This window comes from Malaclemys terrapin, chromosome 4 (assembly GCF_027887155.1).
Source record: "Malaclemys terrapin pileata isolate rMalTer1 chromosome 4, rMalTer1.hap1, whole genome shotgun sequence".
NCBI lineage: Eukaryota > Metazoa > Chordata > Testudines > Emydidae > Malaclemys > Malaclemys terrapin.
This window is the reverse complement of record NC_071508.1, coordinates 100288959-100306866: the sequence shown is the minus strand read 5'-3', so window position 1 is coordinate 100306866 and position 17908 is coordinate 100288959. Positions and strand designations below refer to the sequence as shown.

The 17908-nt window shown below is 39.8% G+C and overlaps 1 protein-coding gene across 3 annotated transcripts in view; it reads left to right on the top strand.

Moving 5' to 3' along the window:
• The window catches only part of STXBP6 (syntaxin binding protein 6), a 241819-nt gene that overhangs the window by 160100 nt on the left and 63811 nt on the right, over positions 1 to 17908 (top strand). For all 3 annotated transcript variants that reach the window (XM_054027910.1, XM_054027908.1, XM_054027909.1), the window contains 2 exons: positions 9802 to 9932; positions 14674 to 14839. In XM_054027910.1, coding sequence (XP_053883885.1) covers positions 9888 to 9932; positions 14674 to 14839 — 211 coding nt within the window. In that variant the 5' untranslated portion in view covers positions 9802 to 9887. The remainder of the gene's footprint in view (positions 1 to 9801; positions 9933 to 14673; positions 14840 to 17908) is intronic.

The following is a 17908-nucleotide window of genomic DNA, read 5'->3' as shown; positions in this document are numbered from 1 at the left end:
TTGGATGCATGTCTCTTAAACCTATGCAACCTTCTTACATTTGATACCATGGCGTATTTTTCATCATGTGACTGATGCAGAAATTTAGACTAATGCCAAGAAGCTAGCACAAACCTTAACTATGGAATGACTGTCATCTTTCCATAATACATTTCTGCTATTTTCTGATGTATATTAACCTAGTTCAGAGTTCCAGAGCATGCCACCATGCCTTGAGGTTACCCTCAGCCCAAACTTTTCATGCCATAACATAGAATGCTGATGTTTAAACTATTCAAATCTCCATTTCATTCTGATTGTACCAGAAGGCATTGGACACGTTTAAAAAAATAAAGACAAAATGAGTTAATATATTTCTTTGTATCTGTCTGAGCAAGGAACAGAAACAAAACAATATTGTGTACTGAATGGGTCTGCAATGTATTTATGGATTCTAAATTAATAAAACATTGTCCAGAAGATTAATACTTACTTCAGTCAGTTTGTCTTTATAGGTTTAATTCAAGGTGCAAAGTTATGTTACCATACAGAAACTGAAATTGACACACAGTTAATCCTGTTTTCCTATAGATTATTAAATTTGTATAATTTATCAAATTTCCTATAGATTATTAAATTAAACTATCATGGAAGGCCCTAGCTGAAGTGGATGGATAATTTGTTAGTCAAGATTTAGCTTGGAAGGTGTAACTGTCCCTGCAATCCAATGAAAAAAAAAAAAAAGAGACTTATACGATGCTGGCAAAGTTCATACCCACTGTGTAGCTTGTGTGAAAGTGCTACTAGTGTCCCTAGTCTCTGTATGGTGTTCTTAGCCTCGGTTTGCCAGAAGCTGGGAATGGGCAACAGGGGATGATCACTTGTTCATTCCCTCTGGGGCACCTGGCATTGGCCACTGTTGGAAGACAGGATACTGGGCTAGATGGCCCTTTGGTCTGACCAAGTACGGCCATTCTTATGTTCTTGTGCTCTAATTTGAAAAGCAATGTAATGAGTAGGTAATCAGCATGTTACTCCAATCTGCCAATACATTTGTGTAATGTCTGTCATGCCACTGTCAAGCCGTCGTGGACTAAAGGAAGTTTTCAAGTTGTTTTTAAATATGTTTGGTGAGGGACGGGAAGATTGGTTTTGGCCATTTGGAAGTTCTAGCTTAGTGTTTGTCTTAACTAATAACACATGCAAGGAGAAATAATAACTAGATCTGTTCAACCACATGTGACTCTTCAAGGTTAATAGGACCCAAAGAGAGAACAGCTAGTATTTCAAGAGTATCATGCCAAATAAGATAAAATTGAATTCCTAGGAAGTAAAGGATTTTTAAACAAAGAGTAACTAACATTAACGAGCTGTATCTTCGAACACTCATGTCTCCACAACATAGCCTACTACAAAAAGTGGTGTAATGAGGTCGATTAAAGAGACCAACCAACATGAGATGGGGGGTGGGTGGGAGAGGGGATTTTTGATGTTTTTTTCTTTCACCACCACTTATATATCTTGTTTCCTACTAGCAAGACCTGCCCAAATATCAATTTTTGGAACCTGTCTTTTTGATTACCCCACATTTAATGAGCATTGTGGCAGATGTATGTTACCAATCTGCCTGTGGCGTCAGGTGATCAGGGTGAGGCCGCAGAATCTTTAGGGGAGGAGATGAAGAGCACACTAAGTATCTAAATTGTAAAGCTTTATTAATAAAATAATAAAATAACAGCGGAGAGTGCTTGGGGGGGGGGCTTCCCCACATCACTCAGAGGAAGGAAAAAAGCCTTAGTGCCCCAAGCCCTAACCCACTTTCATACTCACACCCGCACTACCCACAGCTGACCAAGCCTGGGGTGTAACGTAAGAAGAAGAGTGGGGGAAGGGTGGACGGGAGTTCTTGTCCCATTCACAGGTCTTGCAGGGTTCGCTGTGATCTCTGACTTGCTTTGGCTCTCGGGGGGATGGGGGGGTTTAAGTCCTGGGTTCTTTTGGGGGTGTTTTCGTTTTAGGGCCCTCCGTTCCTGGTGCTCTTTGTACTAGTCCAAACTGGCTCACTGTGGCCTCCACGGCGTTCCCAAAACACACCAGCTCCAGAGACTTTGTTTTCCCCCCGTTGGTCTTCGCCGTCTCATTCACTGTCACTGTTCTCACTGCAATCTCTGCAGCCCTGCTCCACTTAGTTCTCCTCTTCTCACAGCTGGGCAGCTGCAGACTTTTTCTCGAGCCCATGACCTTGGATTGGAGTCCACGTCGTATCTTCGGGCTGAGCTGAGGCATTGAGTTAACCTGTTCTCTGCTTTCTTCCTTCCTCCTCCTTTGGCCTCTCGCAGCCTGCAAAGAAAGCTTTCACTCCTCACTCACACCTTTGACCCTCCCCAAATGCTTTGCGATGCTTACGACCGCGTTAGCAAATGCAGTGCTAATCTGCTTTCCCAGGGGACCCCCTGAGGGAGGGGGCCGCGGGGGTGTGACAGCATGAATCCATCAATCCACAACCTTATGAATGGAATGATCTGAATGCTATGCTAAATTCCTATAGAAACGTTCCCCTGACTCTAGGACTGTCCGAAGTCTGAGACTTGTAAGTATCCTATGGAGGTTTGCCTTGTCCCCTTTCTTCTGCAGAGGCTCAGTTTGCGGAAGTTGTTTCATATTGATGAACTTCAAATGACTCTTGTTTGTCAATAGCATGTGTTACTGACCTAGGAACACACTTGTTTCTCATCAGAGCTGGAAACCCCATTTAGGGTAGTAGTAGATAGTCTTGAAAGAATATTAAGGAAACACATCAAATAATCTCCCTTTTCAATACAGTAGCGTATCACCTGCAACATCAGCACTTCATAATGGATGTTTAGTATCACTACTTCTGTCCTGAACTAATCCTCTCCAAGGATTTCATTTTTTCTAATATTATTCAGTATTGGAGCTGAATGAACAGCATCAACAAGATTCCAGTATTATGCCAGCTATCTTTTTTGTTGATTCAGGCAATACGTTTTGTTGTTTTTTTTAAATGAATATAAATCAAAGTAGTCTGTCATCAGATTCTAAAACAATCTAATGTTTTTTAGGGAACATTGTTTTACAGTTGATATACTATGACGGCTTTTGGCTCATATTGCGAATGAGGATTTAGAATATTAGTGTTCATGTACTAAGGCTCTGAGCTATGAAAGTAGAAGTGCTGCTCTTCAAAAGTGGACCATAGGGCTTAAATATAATGCTGAATCTGGGCCTTACTGTACCTTAAGGAAAAGTGATGTCTGTGTGTGTGTGTATTTTAGAGATAAGGTAGGTGAGGTAATATCTTTTTATTGGACCAACTTCTATTGGTGAGAGAGACTAGGTTTCCAGCTACACAGAGTTCTTCAGGTCTGGGAAACTTACTCATTGTCACAGCTAAATACAAGATTGGACAGATAAGTTTAATAGAATATGCACTAATTACTTATAAGGGACCATTCAAGGTGAAGTGGTCCGTTAACACCCCTGTTGTCATAATAAAAAAAGGTAAGTTAATAGGTTACAGATTGTTATAATAAGACACAAATCCTGTCTATTTGTTAAGACCATGATTTTTAGTGTCTAGCAATGAATGTTAAGCTCTCTGGCTCATGAACGTGTTGTGCAGGTTTCCTTTAAGGATGAGGACTGGTTTCCCTTAAGGATAAGGATAGGTCAGATAGAGAGTGATCACTTTGTGAAAAGTGTACACCCATAGGTGACATGGTGTTTTTGTCTCTTATCATTGTCCTGTGAGAGTTCATTCCAAATTGTTGTAGTGATTGTCTGGCTTCCCCCCACCTCATTGTTATTGGGGCATTTAGTGCACTGGATGAGGTACACCATATGTTGTGTTAGGCAAGTGTAGGTAGGACCCATAGATCTTGAAAAGTGTGTTAGCAGTGTAAAGGTGTCTGCAGGTTTTGCATCTTTTGTTCTGGCAGGGTGCCACTTTTGAGTTGGTGTGCCCTAGTCCAGGGGAGTTTGCTTCTGATAATGAGCTTAGTGACGTTGGGGGCTTGTTTGAAGGCCAGAAGAGGGGGTTCAGGAAAGATTTCTTTCAGGATGAATATGGGTTGTAGTTGTTTGATGATAGCCCTTATGGATTCCAGTGTAGTGTGGTAGGTAGCAACTAGAGGTGTGTGATCAGAGGGGGGTTTATTTCTGTACTGAAGCAGGTTTTCTCGGGGTATTTGGGTGGCCCATTCCATGATGCCATCTACTTCTTTGGTGGAGCATCCTTGTTTGGGGAAGGTGGTTTTGAGTAGTGTTAACGTGTGTATCCTGTATGTTCTCCTCGGAGCATATCCTGTGGTATCTGAGTGCTTGGCTGTAGATAACAGATTTCTTGGTGTGTTTGGGGTGGTTACTGGATCTATGAAGATATGTGTGATGATCCATAGGTTTCTTGTATGTAGTTGTCTGTAAGGTGCCATTGCTGAAGCTGATCATGGTGTTCAGGAAGTTGATGCTAGTGTGGAAGTGTTCCAGAGGGAATTTAATGGATGGGTGGTGGTTGTTGCTGTCGTGGAAGTCTATGAGAGAGTTTAAGTTGCCTATCCAGAGGATGAAAATATCATCAGTGTATCTCAGGTATAACATTGGTTTTGTAAGAACATAAGAATAGCCATATTGGATCAGACCAAAAGTCCATCTAGCCCAGTATTCTATCTTCCGACACTGGCCAATGCTAGATGCTTCAGAGGAAATGAACAGAATAAGCAATCATCCAGTGATCCATCTCCTGTCATCCGCTCCCAGCTTCTGGCAAACAGAGACTAGCAACACTCAGAGCATGCAGTTGCACCCCTGACCACCTTGTCTAATAGCCATTGATGGTGCATTTGTCCAGAAATCCTTCCTCAAACTGTCCCAGGAAGAAGTTGAAATATTGGGGAGCTATGCTAATATCCCTGGCTGTTCCCAGGGTGTGGACAAAGTGATTGTTGTTGAATGTAAAATTCTTATCGGTGAGAATGAAATGGATGGATGAGTTTGGTGACGTGTTTTGGGTGGATATCTGAGGGTTGTCCATTGTCTTGTAAATATTTGAAGCAGGTGGCTATGTTGTCATTGTGAGGGATGTTGGTGTATTAGGTAGTGACATTCGCGGTGAGAAGAATGGTGTTCAGCGGTAGATTGTTCATGTTGCAGAGTTTGTGGAGGAAACCAGTTTTGTCTTAGAAGAAGTTGGCCCTTTGTGTGGTGAGCGGTTTGAGAATGGTTTCTGTGGGTCCTGATATTACTTCAGTAAGAGTACTGTGGCTAGATATGATGTGTCTGCCTGTGTTCCCTTGTCTGTAGGCCTTGGGAAGCATGTAGGTGGTGGGGTTTTGGCCTGTCCTTATTCTCCCAGAAATGGATTTTCTGTTACTGTATTGAATCTCTCCTGTAACTGGGAAACACTAGGGAGTGAGAGAGAGTGTGTGTGTGTGTGTGTGTGTGTGTCTGTAAATCTGAGATAATGTCAAAAGAATAGAACTTTTCATATGGTAATGGTGCATTTGAATAACAAATGAAGATCAGCAAAACCATGTCTTTTTATAACCAGATACATTGATTTGTGACAATGTTAAGTAAAGGTAAATGACTTTATTTTTTCCCCCTAACAACTAATGAATGTAGATGCAATCCCTTTATCTGATGGGTGTTGAGGCAGTGGAAGACAGGGTTTGTTATCTTTTGTTTTTTGTTTTAAGTATTATGTATTCGTAGAAACTGCCTGACCAAAGCTTTGGTTCTTTAAAAAACTTTTTGGTATTGTTCGGTTATTCACTTCTCGGCTCTCCGAGCTCTGGTCAAGTGTAGGTAGTCTCTTGGTCCATCCAAGGCCATGATCAAGTGTCTTGATGTTTTTGGTCTCGAGATGAAAACCTTGTCTTTGCTTCTGGGACCTTGAAGTGAAAAAATTCTCTATGTTTATAGAAGATCTGATTTAAAATGTATACGTCTGCAATTTCACATGTTGCTTTGTGTACTGTTCCAAAAAGGGAGAGATTTAAATGTCAACACCTCAAAGCAAAAAACACAGCAAGTCTCCCTAAACTTTACAGTCTCCATTTCAGGCACCCTTGGGGGTAAAAGGATTTTAGAAATATAGTTAATCCAGAGGACAAGGGGAAAACAGTAATAACACAGTGTTATTAAATAACCAGATTGTCCAGCACAGTGAATTACAACATAGCATTGTCAGAAATGCAGGGATATAATAATGTACTTTCAAGTGCATGGAGAGAACATAAGGCAACAGAAAACTGAAGTAGGAGACTGGAATAAGATATAAAAAAATATTCATATAGTTATTTAAAAACTGTAAGATGGTTCCTAAACTACTTATTGAGAGGTCAAAAATATATATGATTTACATCAACAAAAAAGGCATCTCCTTTCTGTGTTTAGGGAGTGAGTCTAATACAGGAAGCCTTTTTTCCTGTTGTTGGAAGTTAGCTTTAATCTTTTAAGCACATTTCAAAACACTGGGGATAGTGTGTTTATTTAAGTTGTATGGTTTTCTATATTTTTAAAGTGTAATGGCGTGTTCCCAACACTCTATACTAACTATATTCCAAAAACATTAAATTGTTTGATATAATTGAGATTGCTTTTTATTTACATGATCTCTGTTTTATTCTGAAGTACATGGAACCTATTTATTTGAACAAGTGAGAGAATTTAAGGAGTTCTGTGCTAGAATCAATATACTTTTATCAAACTGTATTTTGTCTGTGGTTCAATTACTTCCTTTTTTTTAGTGCAAAATTCAATTAAGTTTATGAAATATCCAGTGAAATAACATTGACAGTACTGTCATTATTATGTATAGTTTACTATGTGTATTGACTATATACTGCAAATAAGTAACTAAACTTTTTAAATGTTGAGGATATTAAATAAGTGTAGGCTGTTATGTTAGGGACTAGTGGCAGACTTTGTGGTGCTGTGAATCAATCACTGATATGAAAGTCCAAAGTAACGTTAAAGGACAAGTGAAGGTGGGCAAACAGCATATGGCTATTGGAAGAATTTACAATCTAGCTGCTTCACTGTTACAAAAATACAAGAGGAGGAAGAAATGAATGAGTGGATAGGCCAAGGCATGGGAAACAAGCCAGCGAAAGGGTGCAGGAATAAGAATATTTAACTGGTAACAAGGACACAGACATAACTTTTGGTTCTGTTTTCAGAAGCATTTAGCAGCGTAGAGGCTTATAAGGAACTTCGTAATGCCTCCGGACCTGAGAAGTATAGTGCTTGTTTTATCAATAAGGAATATGTATCCTGACATGGCATCAGAGAGGAAACAATGATTTTTGTCACATTGTATATATATCAAAAGAGGCTCGCTGTAATTTCCACTAGGAGTTCACTCAGGAAAAGTCACCAGAAGACCAGCCAGTAATGCAATGAATTAGAGACAATTTTACAGACGTTCACTGGCATATTCTGTGTATCAGTATGAAAGCCAGAGCCTAAAGCAGGTGAAGATCCTGGATTGAAATATAGCCCATGGCACAGGATTAAAAACTAAAGAACAATGTGTAAATGTTGTGAACACAATTAATAAAAATAATGCTAATCAAATACTCATATTTCCCTTTCTAGAGTGCTAAATTTTGTCCAATTTAGTGGTTAAAATTGAAGACTGGAAATAGGTTAAGTATATGGCAAGATTTTGGCTTGCTGTCCATCTCCTGTTTGATATTTACGCTTAGAGACTCAAGGAAGTAAATTTATCACTGTGGTGTCACAGAACGCTGTAACAAGGATACTCTGGAATAGAAGGTATCAGAGGAGTAGCCGTGTTAGTCTGGATCTGTAAAAAGCAACAAAGAGTCCTGTGGCACCTTAAAGACTAACAGATGTATTGGAACATAAGCTTTCATGGGTGAATGCCCACTTCGTCAGACGCATGAGTCTGATGAAGTGGGCATTCACCCACGAAAGCTTATCTCCAATGCGTGTTAGTCTTTAAGGTGCCACAGGACTCTTTGTTACTTTTATTCCAGAAAAAAGCAACTTTGTCCCCATCCCTTTGGAGATTTTGAATATTTCCATTACAGTAACTAATGATATGCTAGAGCGAGAGAGGCGCTTACAAGAGTATGTGGTGTTGAACAATGCAATTTCATATCTGTTATTAAGGTTTAGGCCATTTTTGTTTGGAACAATCTTTTTATGTTTTGGACTCTTGGTGGGTGGAAAAGAAAGATTTCTGCTTCTTCCCATCTCTGCCTTCCATGAATGCCTCCCCGTTGCCCACTTTCCTATCCCAGTGCTTATTAGAAGTGCTGAGATTCACCAGTTGAAGCCCCCTAACCAGGGAAAGCTGACACTGATTGGCAGGTACCAAGGGCATCTGGACTTCGATGCCCAGCATCCCTTAACTACTATAGGGAACCAGAAAATAAAAAACTTGCGTACATGAAACTATAGCATATGATATTTTTAATACAAAACTATGACTGTTATCCTGTAACGTATTTTTAAAAAGCATGTTTAAGGCTTTGAAAGTACTTGTGTGTTCGGACTCATCACTTGTGTTAAGATACTGCTTTAACAGACTCCTGGTGCTGTGCAGCGTTCCCATTTTCACAATATTTGGTGTCTGTCTTTAAGTGCCAGCTCTAGGAATCATGTTATTTCATGAGAAGCTCAGCTTTCACTTTTTTAAAAGTCTGTTTCTAGCTCTTATGGTTCTGTAGAAAAGCATGCAAATATGAAGCAAATGTGCCTTAAAGTCTTCAAAACCAGAAGGCAAATACAGTACAAGGAACCTAACATTTCTTTCTGTCTGTCTGTCTTTCTAATCTGATGGTTTTTAAGTCTATCTCATAATTTTTCAAGGCCTGACTTGGTGATTTTTGAATGCCTGGGATGTATGCTCCAAAGGACCAACGTATAATCTAAAGCTTGTATTGTTGTAATATGAATGCAAATTTTATCATCTTGAATTGCAAAAGGAGTTTTTTATCATTTAACATATTCAAAGTTCAGTACAGAGGGCCAAATCCTGCTGGCTTTACTAATGTGCAAAATCCATCAGTGAATAAGGCAGGTAGTGTTTAAGCTCCATCTTTTAGTTTACTAATGGTAGATCATTAGTATATCTTAACAGTAGATTAGCTAATGTATAGGAAGACTGTGAGGCAGTAATTAATTAATAACTTTAAAATGTTGTAATTGTAGTAAATAATTGTAAATGAATGTACATTAAAGGTTACTTACAACAAAGGGAATAGTTTTTTAATCAAATATACAAGTCATCTTTATTTTTTTAAAAGAAGAAAACTTACATTCTCCATCCTCTGCAATTTCTATGCCACAGGTGAAGCACATTCACTCAGAACAACTCACTTACATTTTCTCCTGGTCTTGGCACAGACATGGTGATCCAAGTTTTCCATGTCATTCTGCTGTGTGCTTTTCTAGGTTGTCTCTGTGTTTCCTGGCATTCTGCACACTCCCTTTCTTTTTTCTCAAAATTTATTTTTCATTTCTTGTTTTATTTGTAAGGCATCCATTGCTTTGTTATTAATGTGCTAGGTCACTGTTATTTTGTGTGCTTGCCCAAAAATGATAATTTCTGATTGATATTTTGATATATAGTACTTTTCATCAAAGGTTGGGGTTATCCTTTTCCTCTCTTATACTTGAGGCTGTGGAAAGTAGTGTCTTCCTGACAGGTAGTGTTGAGTTGTTTTATCATAAGTTCTGTAAATAACACTTCTTTACTAATACTATTCATACATAAATGTGTTTGTATGTGTGTCTGTATTTATACTTTTTTGCTTTCTTTTATGTGTTCAGTGACGAACAAGAAACCCTCCCAGGCATCTATTACCAAAGTCAAACAGTTTGAAGGTTCCACGTCATTTGTCAGGAGATCACAGTGGATGCTTGAGCAGCTTCGCCAGGTTAATGGTATAGACTCTAATCGGGTGAGTTCATTGTACACGTCTAGAGAAAGTAACTTTGTTAGGATTTTTGCTTTTATTGTTGAGGATCAAGGCCATTCTACTGCTATCCGAATTGCAGGTGGAAGGGGCCCTATCATGACCGTTACCCCTTCTTCCTGGGGTCTTCCTCATAAAAAATCTTGGACAGTTTCCAACTTTGCATGCTGATGTATAAGGAAGTATTCTCAAGTGCCCAGGTTTAAGTGCTAACTCTTGACTATCCTGTGGAGCAGTACATGTTTTCTCCCAATTTTAAGATGAAGATTGAGCAGAATAAGCTCACTCCTGTTATGTTCCTTCACTCCTACACTTCTGGTCCTGCCTTTCTCCTCTTCTCTCTTCTGCTTCTGTCTCCTTCCCCTCTTTTGAAAGGGAAGAAGAGCCCCTTTGTTCTCTTACCGCCATGAAGAATAAGTTTCTAAGCCTACCCTTGTTGGCCTTCAGTTCATCATGGAGCTGCATCCAATATAAAACTTGGAAATCTATCCCTAGATGCTTTCTCGAATAAGATGGATCAATACCTGTGGACAGGCAAAGATGGGAGAGAGCATGGAAGGAGGGTTCCTGGAACTGGCTCTGCCTACAAACGCATCTGTTCCTTGCAGAGGTCACAAACCTTACTCTCTTTCCTGGTGCAATGCTTCCCTACAGGTTCCCCCTTAATCCAACAAACTGGCAATCTCTGTAGACTGTCCATTGCCCCTGTAGCAGTGCCTTAGTGGGTCACAACTGAGGATACCAAATTCAGGATGAACTGCTGAAAAATAGGGCAAACACAACCCAAAACTGGTGGTGGTGATTTTATAACATATACCAAACCAGCCACAAAAGTAAACTTCTGTTTCACCACACTGGCTAACAAGAAAACATAAAGGCAGTTTCCTCAGGCATTCCAGTTCTTATATCACCACCAAAAACACTTGATTCAGAGATGAGTGGTTCTTTACAATCTCATCAAATAATAGGTTCTTCTGATCCCAAAGGACCAGTCACACACTCAGGTTAATATATATCTTAGATCTTACCCAAAAATTATGCTGATGCCAATCCTTTAGTATCAAAAATCTAAAGGTTTATCTATAAGAAAAAAGAAAGAAGGGTGAGAGTTAAAATTGGTTAAAGGAATCTATTACATACAGTAATGGCAAAGTTCTTGGTTCATGCTTGTAGCAGTGATGGAATAAAGAGCTGGCTTAAGTCAAGTCTCTGGAATACATACACAGCCTGGATGGGTCATTCAGTCCTTTGTTCAGAGCTTCAGTTTGTAGCACAGTTCCTCCAGACTAAGAAGCAAGATTGAAGACAAAATTGAGGTGTTTTCAGGGCCTTTTATAGCTTTTGCCATGTGGAGGGCATCCCATTGTTCTTACTATGGAAAATTACAGCAATAAGACGGAGTTGGAGTCACATGGGCAAGTCACATATCCATGCATTTCACCTAGTCACAGCAGGAAATTCCATTAAGTGTAGATAGGCTTCTCCCATGGTCCATTGCGGTTAAACGTTCTTTCGATGGGCCACTCAATTTGAATAGTCCCTCCAAGATGTGCTGGGCATTACCTTGTGGGAGTTACCTCAGGAGCAAACATTTTAATTCCTACTATAGGGCCAATACTTCAAATACAAAAATGATGCATGCATACATATAGCATAATCATAACCAGCAAATCATAGCCTTTTCATAGACACCTCACTTGACAACCTTTGTACAAGATTTGCTGCAAATATATAACAGTGGTTGCAACAATGAGCTATATCGTCATTATCTGGGTTTTTCTTCTTTCAGAATTTCTAACATATATCTGTGTTAAGTGCACCAAACAGATTTGCAAAGTACAAGCTAGTTAAAGATAAAACCTTTTTAAGCACCAGCTAGAAATTAATGTGTGCAGCCTTAGGAGTTGGAGATTTAAATCACATCTTGTGGTCATAAACATTATGTAGTATAAAGTACACAAATACATTATACAATGAAACATGCTTATTGAGTATGGCTGAGATCCTAGATTGTCTAAAGTCACATTCTGATTGGTCATATCTTTTTTAATGATGATGTACTAGTGTACCAACTCCTCTCAGTGCACATCTGAGACCTCATTACTGAAAAATGAAATTTAAAAAAAAATCCATACACCTATTCTAATTGTGTGGAGGGGGAAAAGATAAAGGAGGCTCCTGTGTCATTGTAGGGGTGATGTATGGAGAGACAATAAGGGGGAAGGAGAGGGAAAAGTCAGTTTGAAACAGACCACCCCTGCCCAAAAGTGCTAAGCTGTCCTGTCAGCAGCAGTTTGGAAACCACTCGGAACCTTGCTGTTAAATATATTCTGACTAGAATGGAAAATACAATACCATTTTCTCTTTTCCGTCTACCAGGAACTATTTTTCTTAGTGGAAGAATACAGTGCAATAAACTTCTCTATTTAATTTTCAATCAGACATACTCTAATAGTAAGACGTGCCAGGGCGTGCATTAGTAAATTACTGGAGCGCTTTGTAGGCAAAAGGCTAAACATATCTGAAGCCTGTTCCAATGGCCTACTAATGCATGTCCTGTTGTGGCTCATTGCTGTACATCAGTGCATATATCATATCATGTCATTGATATGGATGGATTGTCCTAGATTGCCAGGTGAAGGAAGCAAACCACATGATCAGAGTCTAGTATCAGGGGGTAGCCGTGTTAGTCTGTATCTACAAAAACAACAAGGAGTCTGGTGGCACCTTAAAGACTAACAGATTTATTTGGGCATAAGCTTTCGTGGGTAAAAACCTCACTTCTTCGGATGCATAGAGTGAAAGTTACAGATGGTGTTAAATTTGCAAATGAATTTTAGTTCTGCTGTTTCTCTTTTAAGTCTGTTTCTGAAGTTTTTTTGTTCAATGATAGTGACTTTTAAATCTGTAATAGAATGACCAGGGAGATTGAAGTGTTCACTTACTGGCTTATGTCTGTTACCATTCCTGATGTCCGATTTGTGTCCATTTATTCTTTTACATAGGGACTGTCCAGTTTGGCCAATGTACATGGCAGAGGGGCACTGCTGGCACACGATGGCATATATAACATTAGTGGATGTGCAGGTGAATGAGCCCTTGATGGTGTGGCTGATGTGGTTGGGTCCTCTGATGGTGTCGCCAGTGACTTTGTCCTCACATAAACACCACCCTATACCGGAAACCTACTGACCGCTATACATAGCTACATGCCTCCAGCTTCCATCCAAGACACATCACACGATCCATTGTCTACAGCCAAGCCCTAAGATACAACTGGATTTGCTCCAACCCCTCAGACAGAGACAAACACCTACATGATCTTTATCAAGCATTCGTAAAACTACAATACGCACCTGGGGAAGTGAGGAAACAGATTGACAGAGCAAGACGGGTACCCAGAAATCACCTACTACAGGACAGGCCCAACAAGGACAATAACAGAACACCACTGGCCATCACATACAGCCCCCAGCTAAAACCTCTCCAGCGCATTAGCCCCGACCTACAACCTATCCTAGAAAATGATCCTTCACTGTCACAGACCTTGGAAGGCAGGCCAGTCCTTGCTTACAGACAACCCCCCCAACCTGAAGCAAATACTCACCAGCAACTACACACCACACCACAGAAACACCAACCCAGGAACCAATCCCTGTAGCAAACCTCGTTGACTACTCTGTCCCCATATCTACTCTATAGCGACACCATCAGAGGACCCAACCACATCAGCCACACCATCAAGGGCTCATTTACCTGCACGTCTACGAATGTTATATATGCCATCATGTGCCAGCAAGCAATGCCCCTCTGCCATGTACATTGGCCAAACTGGACAGTCCCTATGTAAAAGAATAAATGGACACAAATCGGACATCAGGAATGGTAACACACATAATCCAGTAAGTGAACACTTCAATCTCCCTGGTCATTCTATTACAGATTTAAAAGTCACTATCATTGAACAAAAAAACTTCAGAAACAGACTTAAAAGAGAAACAGCAGAACTAAAATTCATTTGCAAATTTAACACCATTAATCTGGGCTTGAATAGGGACTGGGAGTGGCTGGCTCATTACAGAAGCAGCTTTTCCTCTCCTGGAATTGACACCTCCTCATCCATTATTGGGAGTGGACTACATCCACCCTGATTGAATTGGCTGTATTTTTTTAACTGCCTGCCTGCTGCCCAAGTTGAATCCAGACTATTAGCCCTGCAGCCTCTTAGGAAACATTACAACCTACCCAAACTATGACTTGTAGTTTATTCTTATGTCCCCATTCTCCTCAATGGCCTGGAATGCCCATTTGGAGTAATTTCCCATAATGCATCACAACCAGAGAATCCATGTTGCACAGCTCCCCCTTCCAAAAACAGGAATCTGTGTTGCATTGCTCCACTTATAGAGGAGAAAGGGCACACGAGTACACTATACCCCCATAAGGCACTACAACTCTCATTTTTGGCTGAAATCTTTCAGTTTTGAGTTTTTATTGAAAACTTGAAAATACTCCTAGAAATTTCCATTAAGAAACATTTTTTTTTTCATTTTCATCAAAGATTTCTTCAGGAAAAAAGAATTTCAGACTAGCTGTAAAAGTGAATGTCTGTCATTTAAAATAATTTATTTTAAATTGCTTTATTAAAAATGTCCATTGCTACATGTAATTTTCAAATCAGTTTTAAAATATAGTACCAGTGATTCAAATGTTGTTTTTCCTCTAGGATTCTCCAGAATTTGATTTACTATTTGAAAATGCTTTTGACCAATGGGTAGCAAGCACGGCTTCCGAAAAATCCACATTCTTTCAGATTCTTCATCACACTTGTCAGCGCTACCTTACAGACAAGAAGCCAGAATTTATCAACTGCCAGTCTAAAATTATGGGAGGTAAGTAAAGGGAGACTGAAACACTTCTGGGGACTGAACATGAATTCCTCTGTTTTATATTGTTTTTATAATGTAGACTGTATACACAATTGTGTTAATGTGTCTGCATTGTTTTGAACATAGAAAGTGCTGTGTAAGTGTTATTTTTTGGATTTTGTAAGTAAAAACTGTTGCATATATTTGCACAAAAGAGGAAGAACCATGTCTAGTTGCCATAGAAGTGTTCTTTCTGATGGAATTATTTATAACACTAGTCACTGGGTTAAGAACTGACATCAGTCATCCTAAAGAGCTGGTTTGCTCAGCAGAATAGACAACCATTCAACTGCGGCGCTGGGTAGTTTGGTCTCTAAGGAAGTGGAGTTGTTACTTTACTGGAAAAACCTTCCTGCCCAGCCCGCCCCCTCTCTCATGCCCCCCCCCCCAGGTTTTAATTTATTTTGTTTTAAGATGTGTGAGATGTAAGAACACTTCCCCATTTTTAATTGCATCCTTTCCTCTCAGTTCTTCAGAATACCAACTTAAAAGCTTGAAAAATTAATTCCTTTCCCCACTGATTTTGTTCTTTTCCATTTAGAAAACATTGATTTTTCCACCCTCTTCTGCAAGAGCTAAATTAGAATAACTGTTGTTAAACAATAACCATTCCATTCAGTGCTTTATCGTGCCAAAACATCTCTGTCTGTGCACCAGTATTGATGTCAGCATCGTTCTAAGACATGTCAGTGTGTGTTAGTGAATTGCTGGTTCAGAGAGCAGAAAGCTCTCCCAATAATTGGTGGCTCTTTTTTTGTAATTTCTTATGGCAAATATATAAGCATATATTTGACGTCTCAAAAAATTTATACAGATCACTGAAACCTATAAGACAAAATATCGGAGCCCCAGTCCTCTGTTCTGACTGAGCTGTGTTAGGTGTGAAACCCAAGTTCTAAAGGGAGGTGGGTTTATTCCACTTCTCTGGTCCACAAGGCTGCTGCATTTAACTATGGCAAACTCTGAGCTTTTTTAACTAATTGCCCAAGGGATCATGGCAGTGCCTGGAGATCACTGCCATGCATTGTGCTTTGGCCATGTCTCCTCCCATTCTTTATGCTGGTGCTGGGAGAGGTGGCATGGGGCTGGCTGTGCCAGCTTCACACTACCCAGGGACTCCCGACACCAGTATCTTTTCAATATCCACTACAAACCTCATTGACTCACAGTGGCATTTTCTGTTCTAGTGTTTGTTCTTTTGCAAAACTTTTCACTGCTGCTAACCCTGATGCTGATCCAGCAGTGGTAGCGATGTTGAGAGTGCTAACATAAGCTAGTCAAGTGCAACCCATGCAACAAACCTCGATGCCAGCTCTGCCCACATATCTACACCAGCAACACCATCACAGGACCTAACCAGATCAGCTACAATATCACCGGCTCATTCACCTGCACGTCCACCAATGTTATATATGCCATCATATGCCAGCAATGCCCCTCTGCTATGTACATTGGCCAAACTGGACAGTCACTACGCAAGAGGATAAATGGACACAAGTCAGATATCAGGAATGGCAATATACAAAAACCTGTAGGAGAACACTTCAACCTCCCTGGCCACACAATAGCAGATGTAAAGGTAGCCATCTTACAGCAAAAAAACTTCAGGACCAGACTCCAAAGAGAAACTGCTGAGCTCCAGTTCATTTGCAAATTTGACACCATCAGATCAGGATTAAACAAAGACTGTGAATGGCTAGCCAATTACAGAAGCAGTTTCTCCTCCCTTGGTGTTCACACCTCAACTGCTAGCAGAGCACCTCACCCTCCCTGATTGAACTAACCTCGTTATCTCCACACTGATTTATACCTGACTCTGGAGATTTCCATTACTTGCATCTGAAGAAGTGAGGTTCTTACCCACGAAAGCTTATGCTCCCAATACTTTTGTTAGTCTCAAAGGTGCCACAGGACCCTCTGTTGCTTTTAACATAAGCTAGGGCAGCATTGTTTATAATACCATGTTATTTTGACCTGCTCAAAAAAGTGTTATTCAAAATAGTGTGTTAAAATAATGAGAGGCATGTGGAGCTTTTTCTAAAGTAAGACTCCCACTACTAGTGTTCCAGTGAAGAAACTTACATTTGGGTGGCAAAGGGTCAAATACGTCTCTTTTAACTTGCTAAAAATCATCTGTATAGCTTACAAGTGTTGTGCCATGGTAGATGAGTGAACTGTCATCTAGATATTCATATTAATACAGTACTTTTTTCCTTCGCCTCCACTACCACTTCATCCCTGACCCTCTGATAGCTGCTAAGTGCATTCTTCAGTCCAAAAGGCACTATTTGGGGATTGGAAAAAGTCACATGGTAAATACTGTCTCCACCTTACTTTTCTGCTCTGTTTCAATTTGCGCACGTACTAATGGCAGATCTAAGGTATCAAACAGTCAAAATCATTTCAGAGATTCAAGAATCTATTGCATCTCTTGTAATACATAAATTGAGCTTCTGAGAATACAAAAATGTTCCTTGTAATTAAAAATATTGGGCCTAACATGACTGTTTTGTATAGTAACCGAAATGGCTAGTTACTGCCTTTTCTAGCATCTCTTGCTCTAGGGTCTTAATTATCCCTTGTATTTTTTTTGTGACAACTACAGAGGTTTTCTCGTCCAGTCTCAATTTTGATTCAGGGAATCTTTTTGCTTCCTCCTTAGTGTTGCATACAATTCCAAACATTGAGTTTTCACTTCCTCATAATGTTTGGCATCTTTTACACATTCCTGAAGTATATACACATTTTTTTGTTCATCAGCAGAATCTGTAATGAAAGTGACAGAATATCCACAATATAAGTTGTCTTCATGTGTGATGCAGATCGAGAATTCTGGGCTCCGATAGTATTTCGGGTCGTACTACATATCCTTGATATGTTCATTCAATGAAAACTTTATATGTTTGCCTGCCATTGCACATTGATTTATATGCCACTGATATACAAAAAAGTTGTCCATAATACTATAAGTAAGCTATTTTTTAATGGTAACCTATCCGTAGGAACAGATGAATTCCTTTCTTGAGTGACATG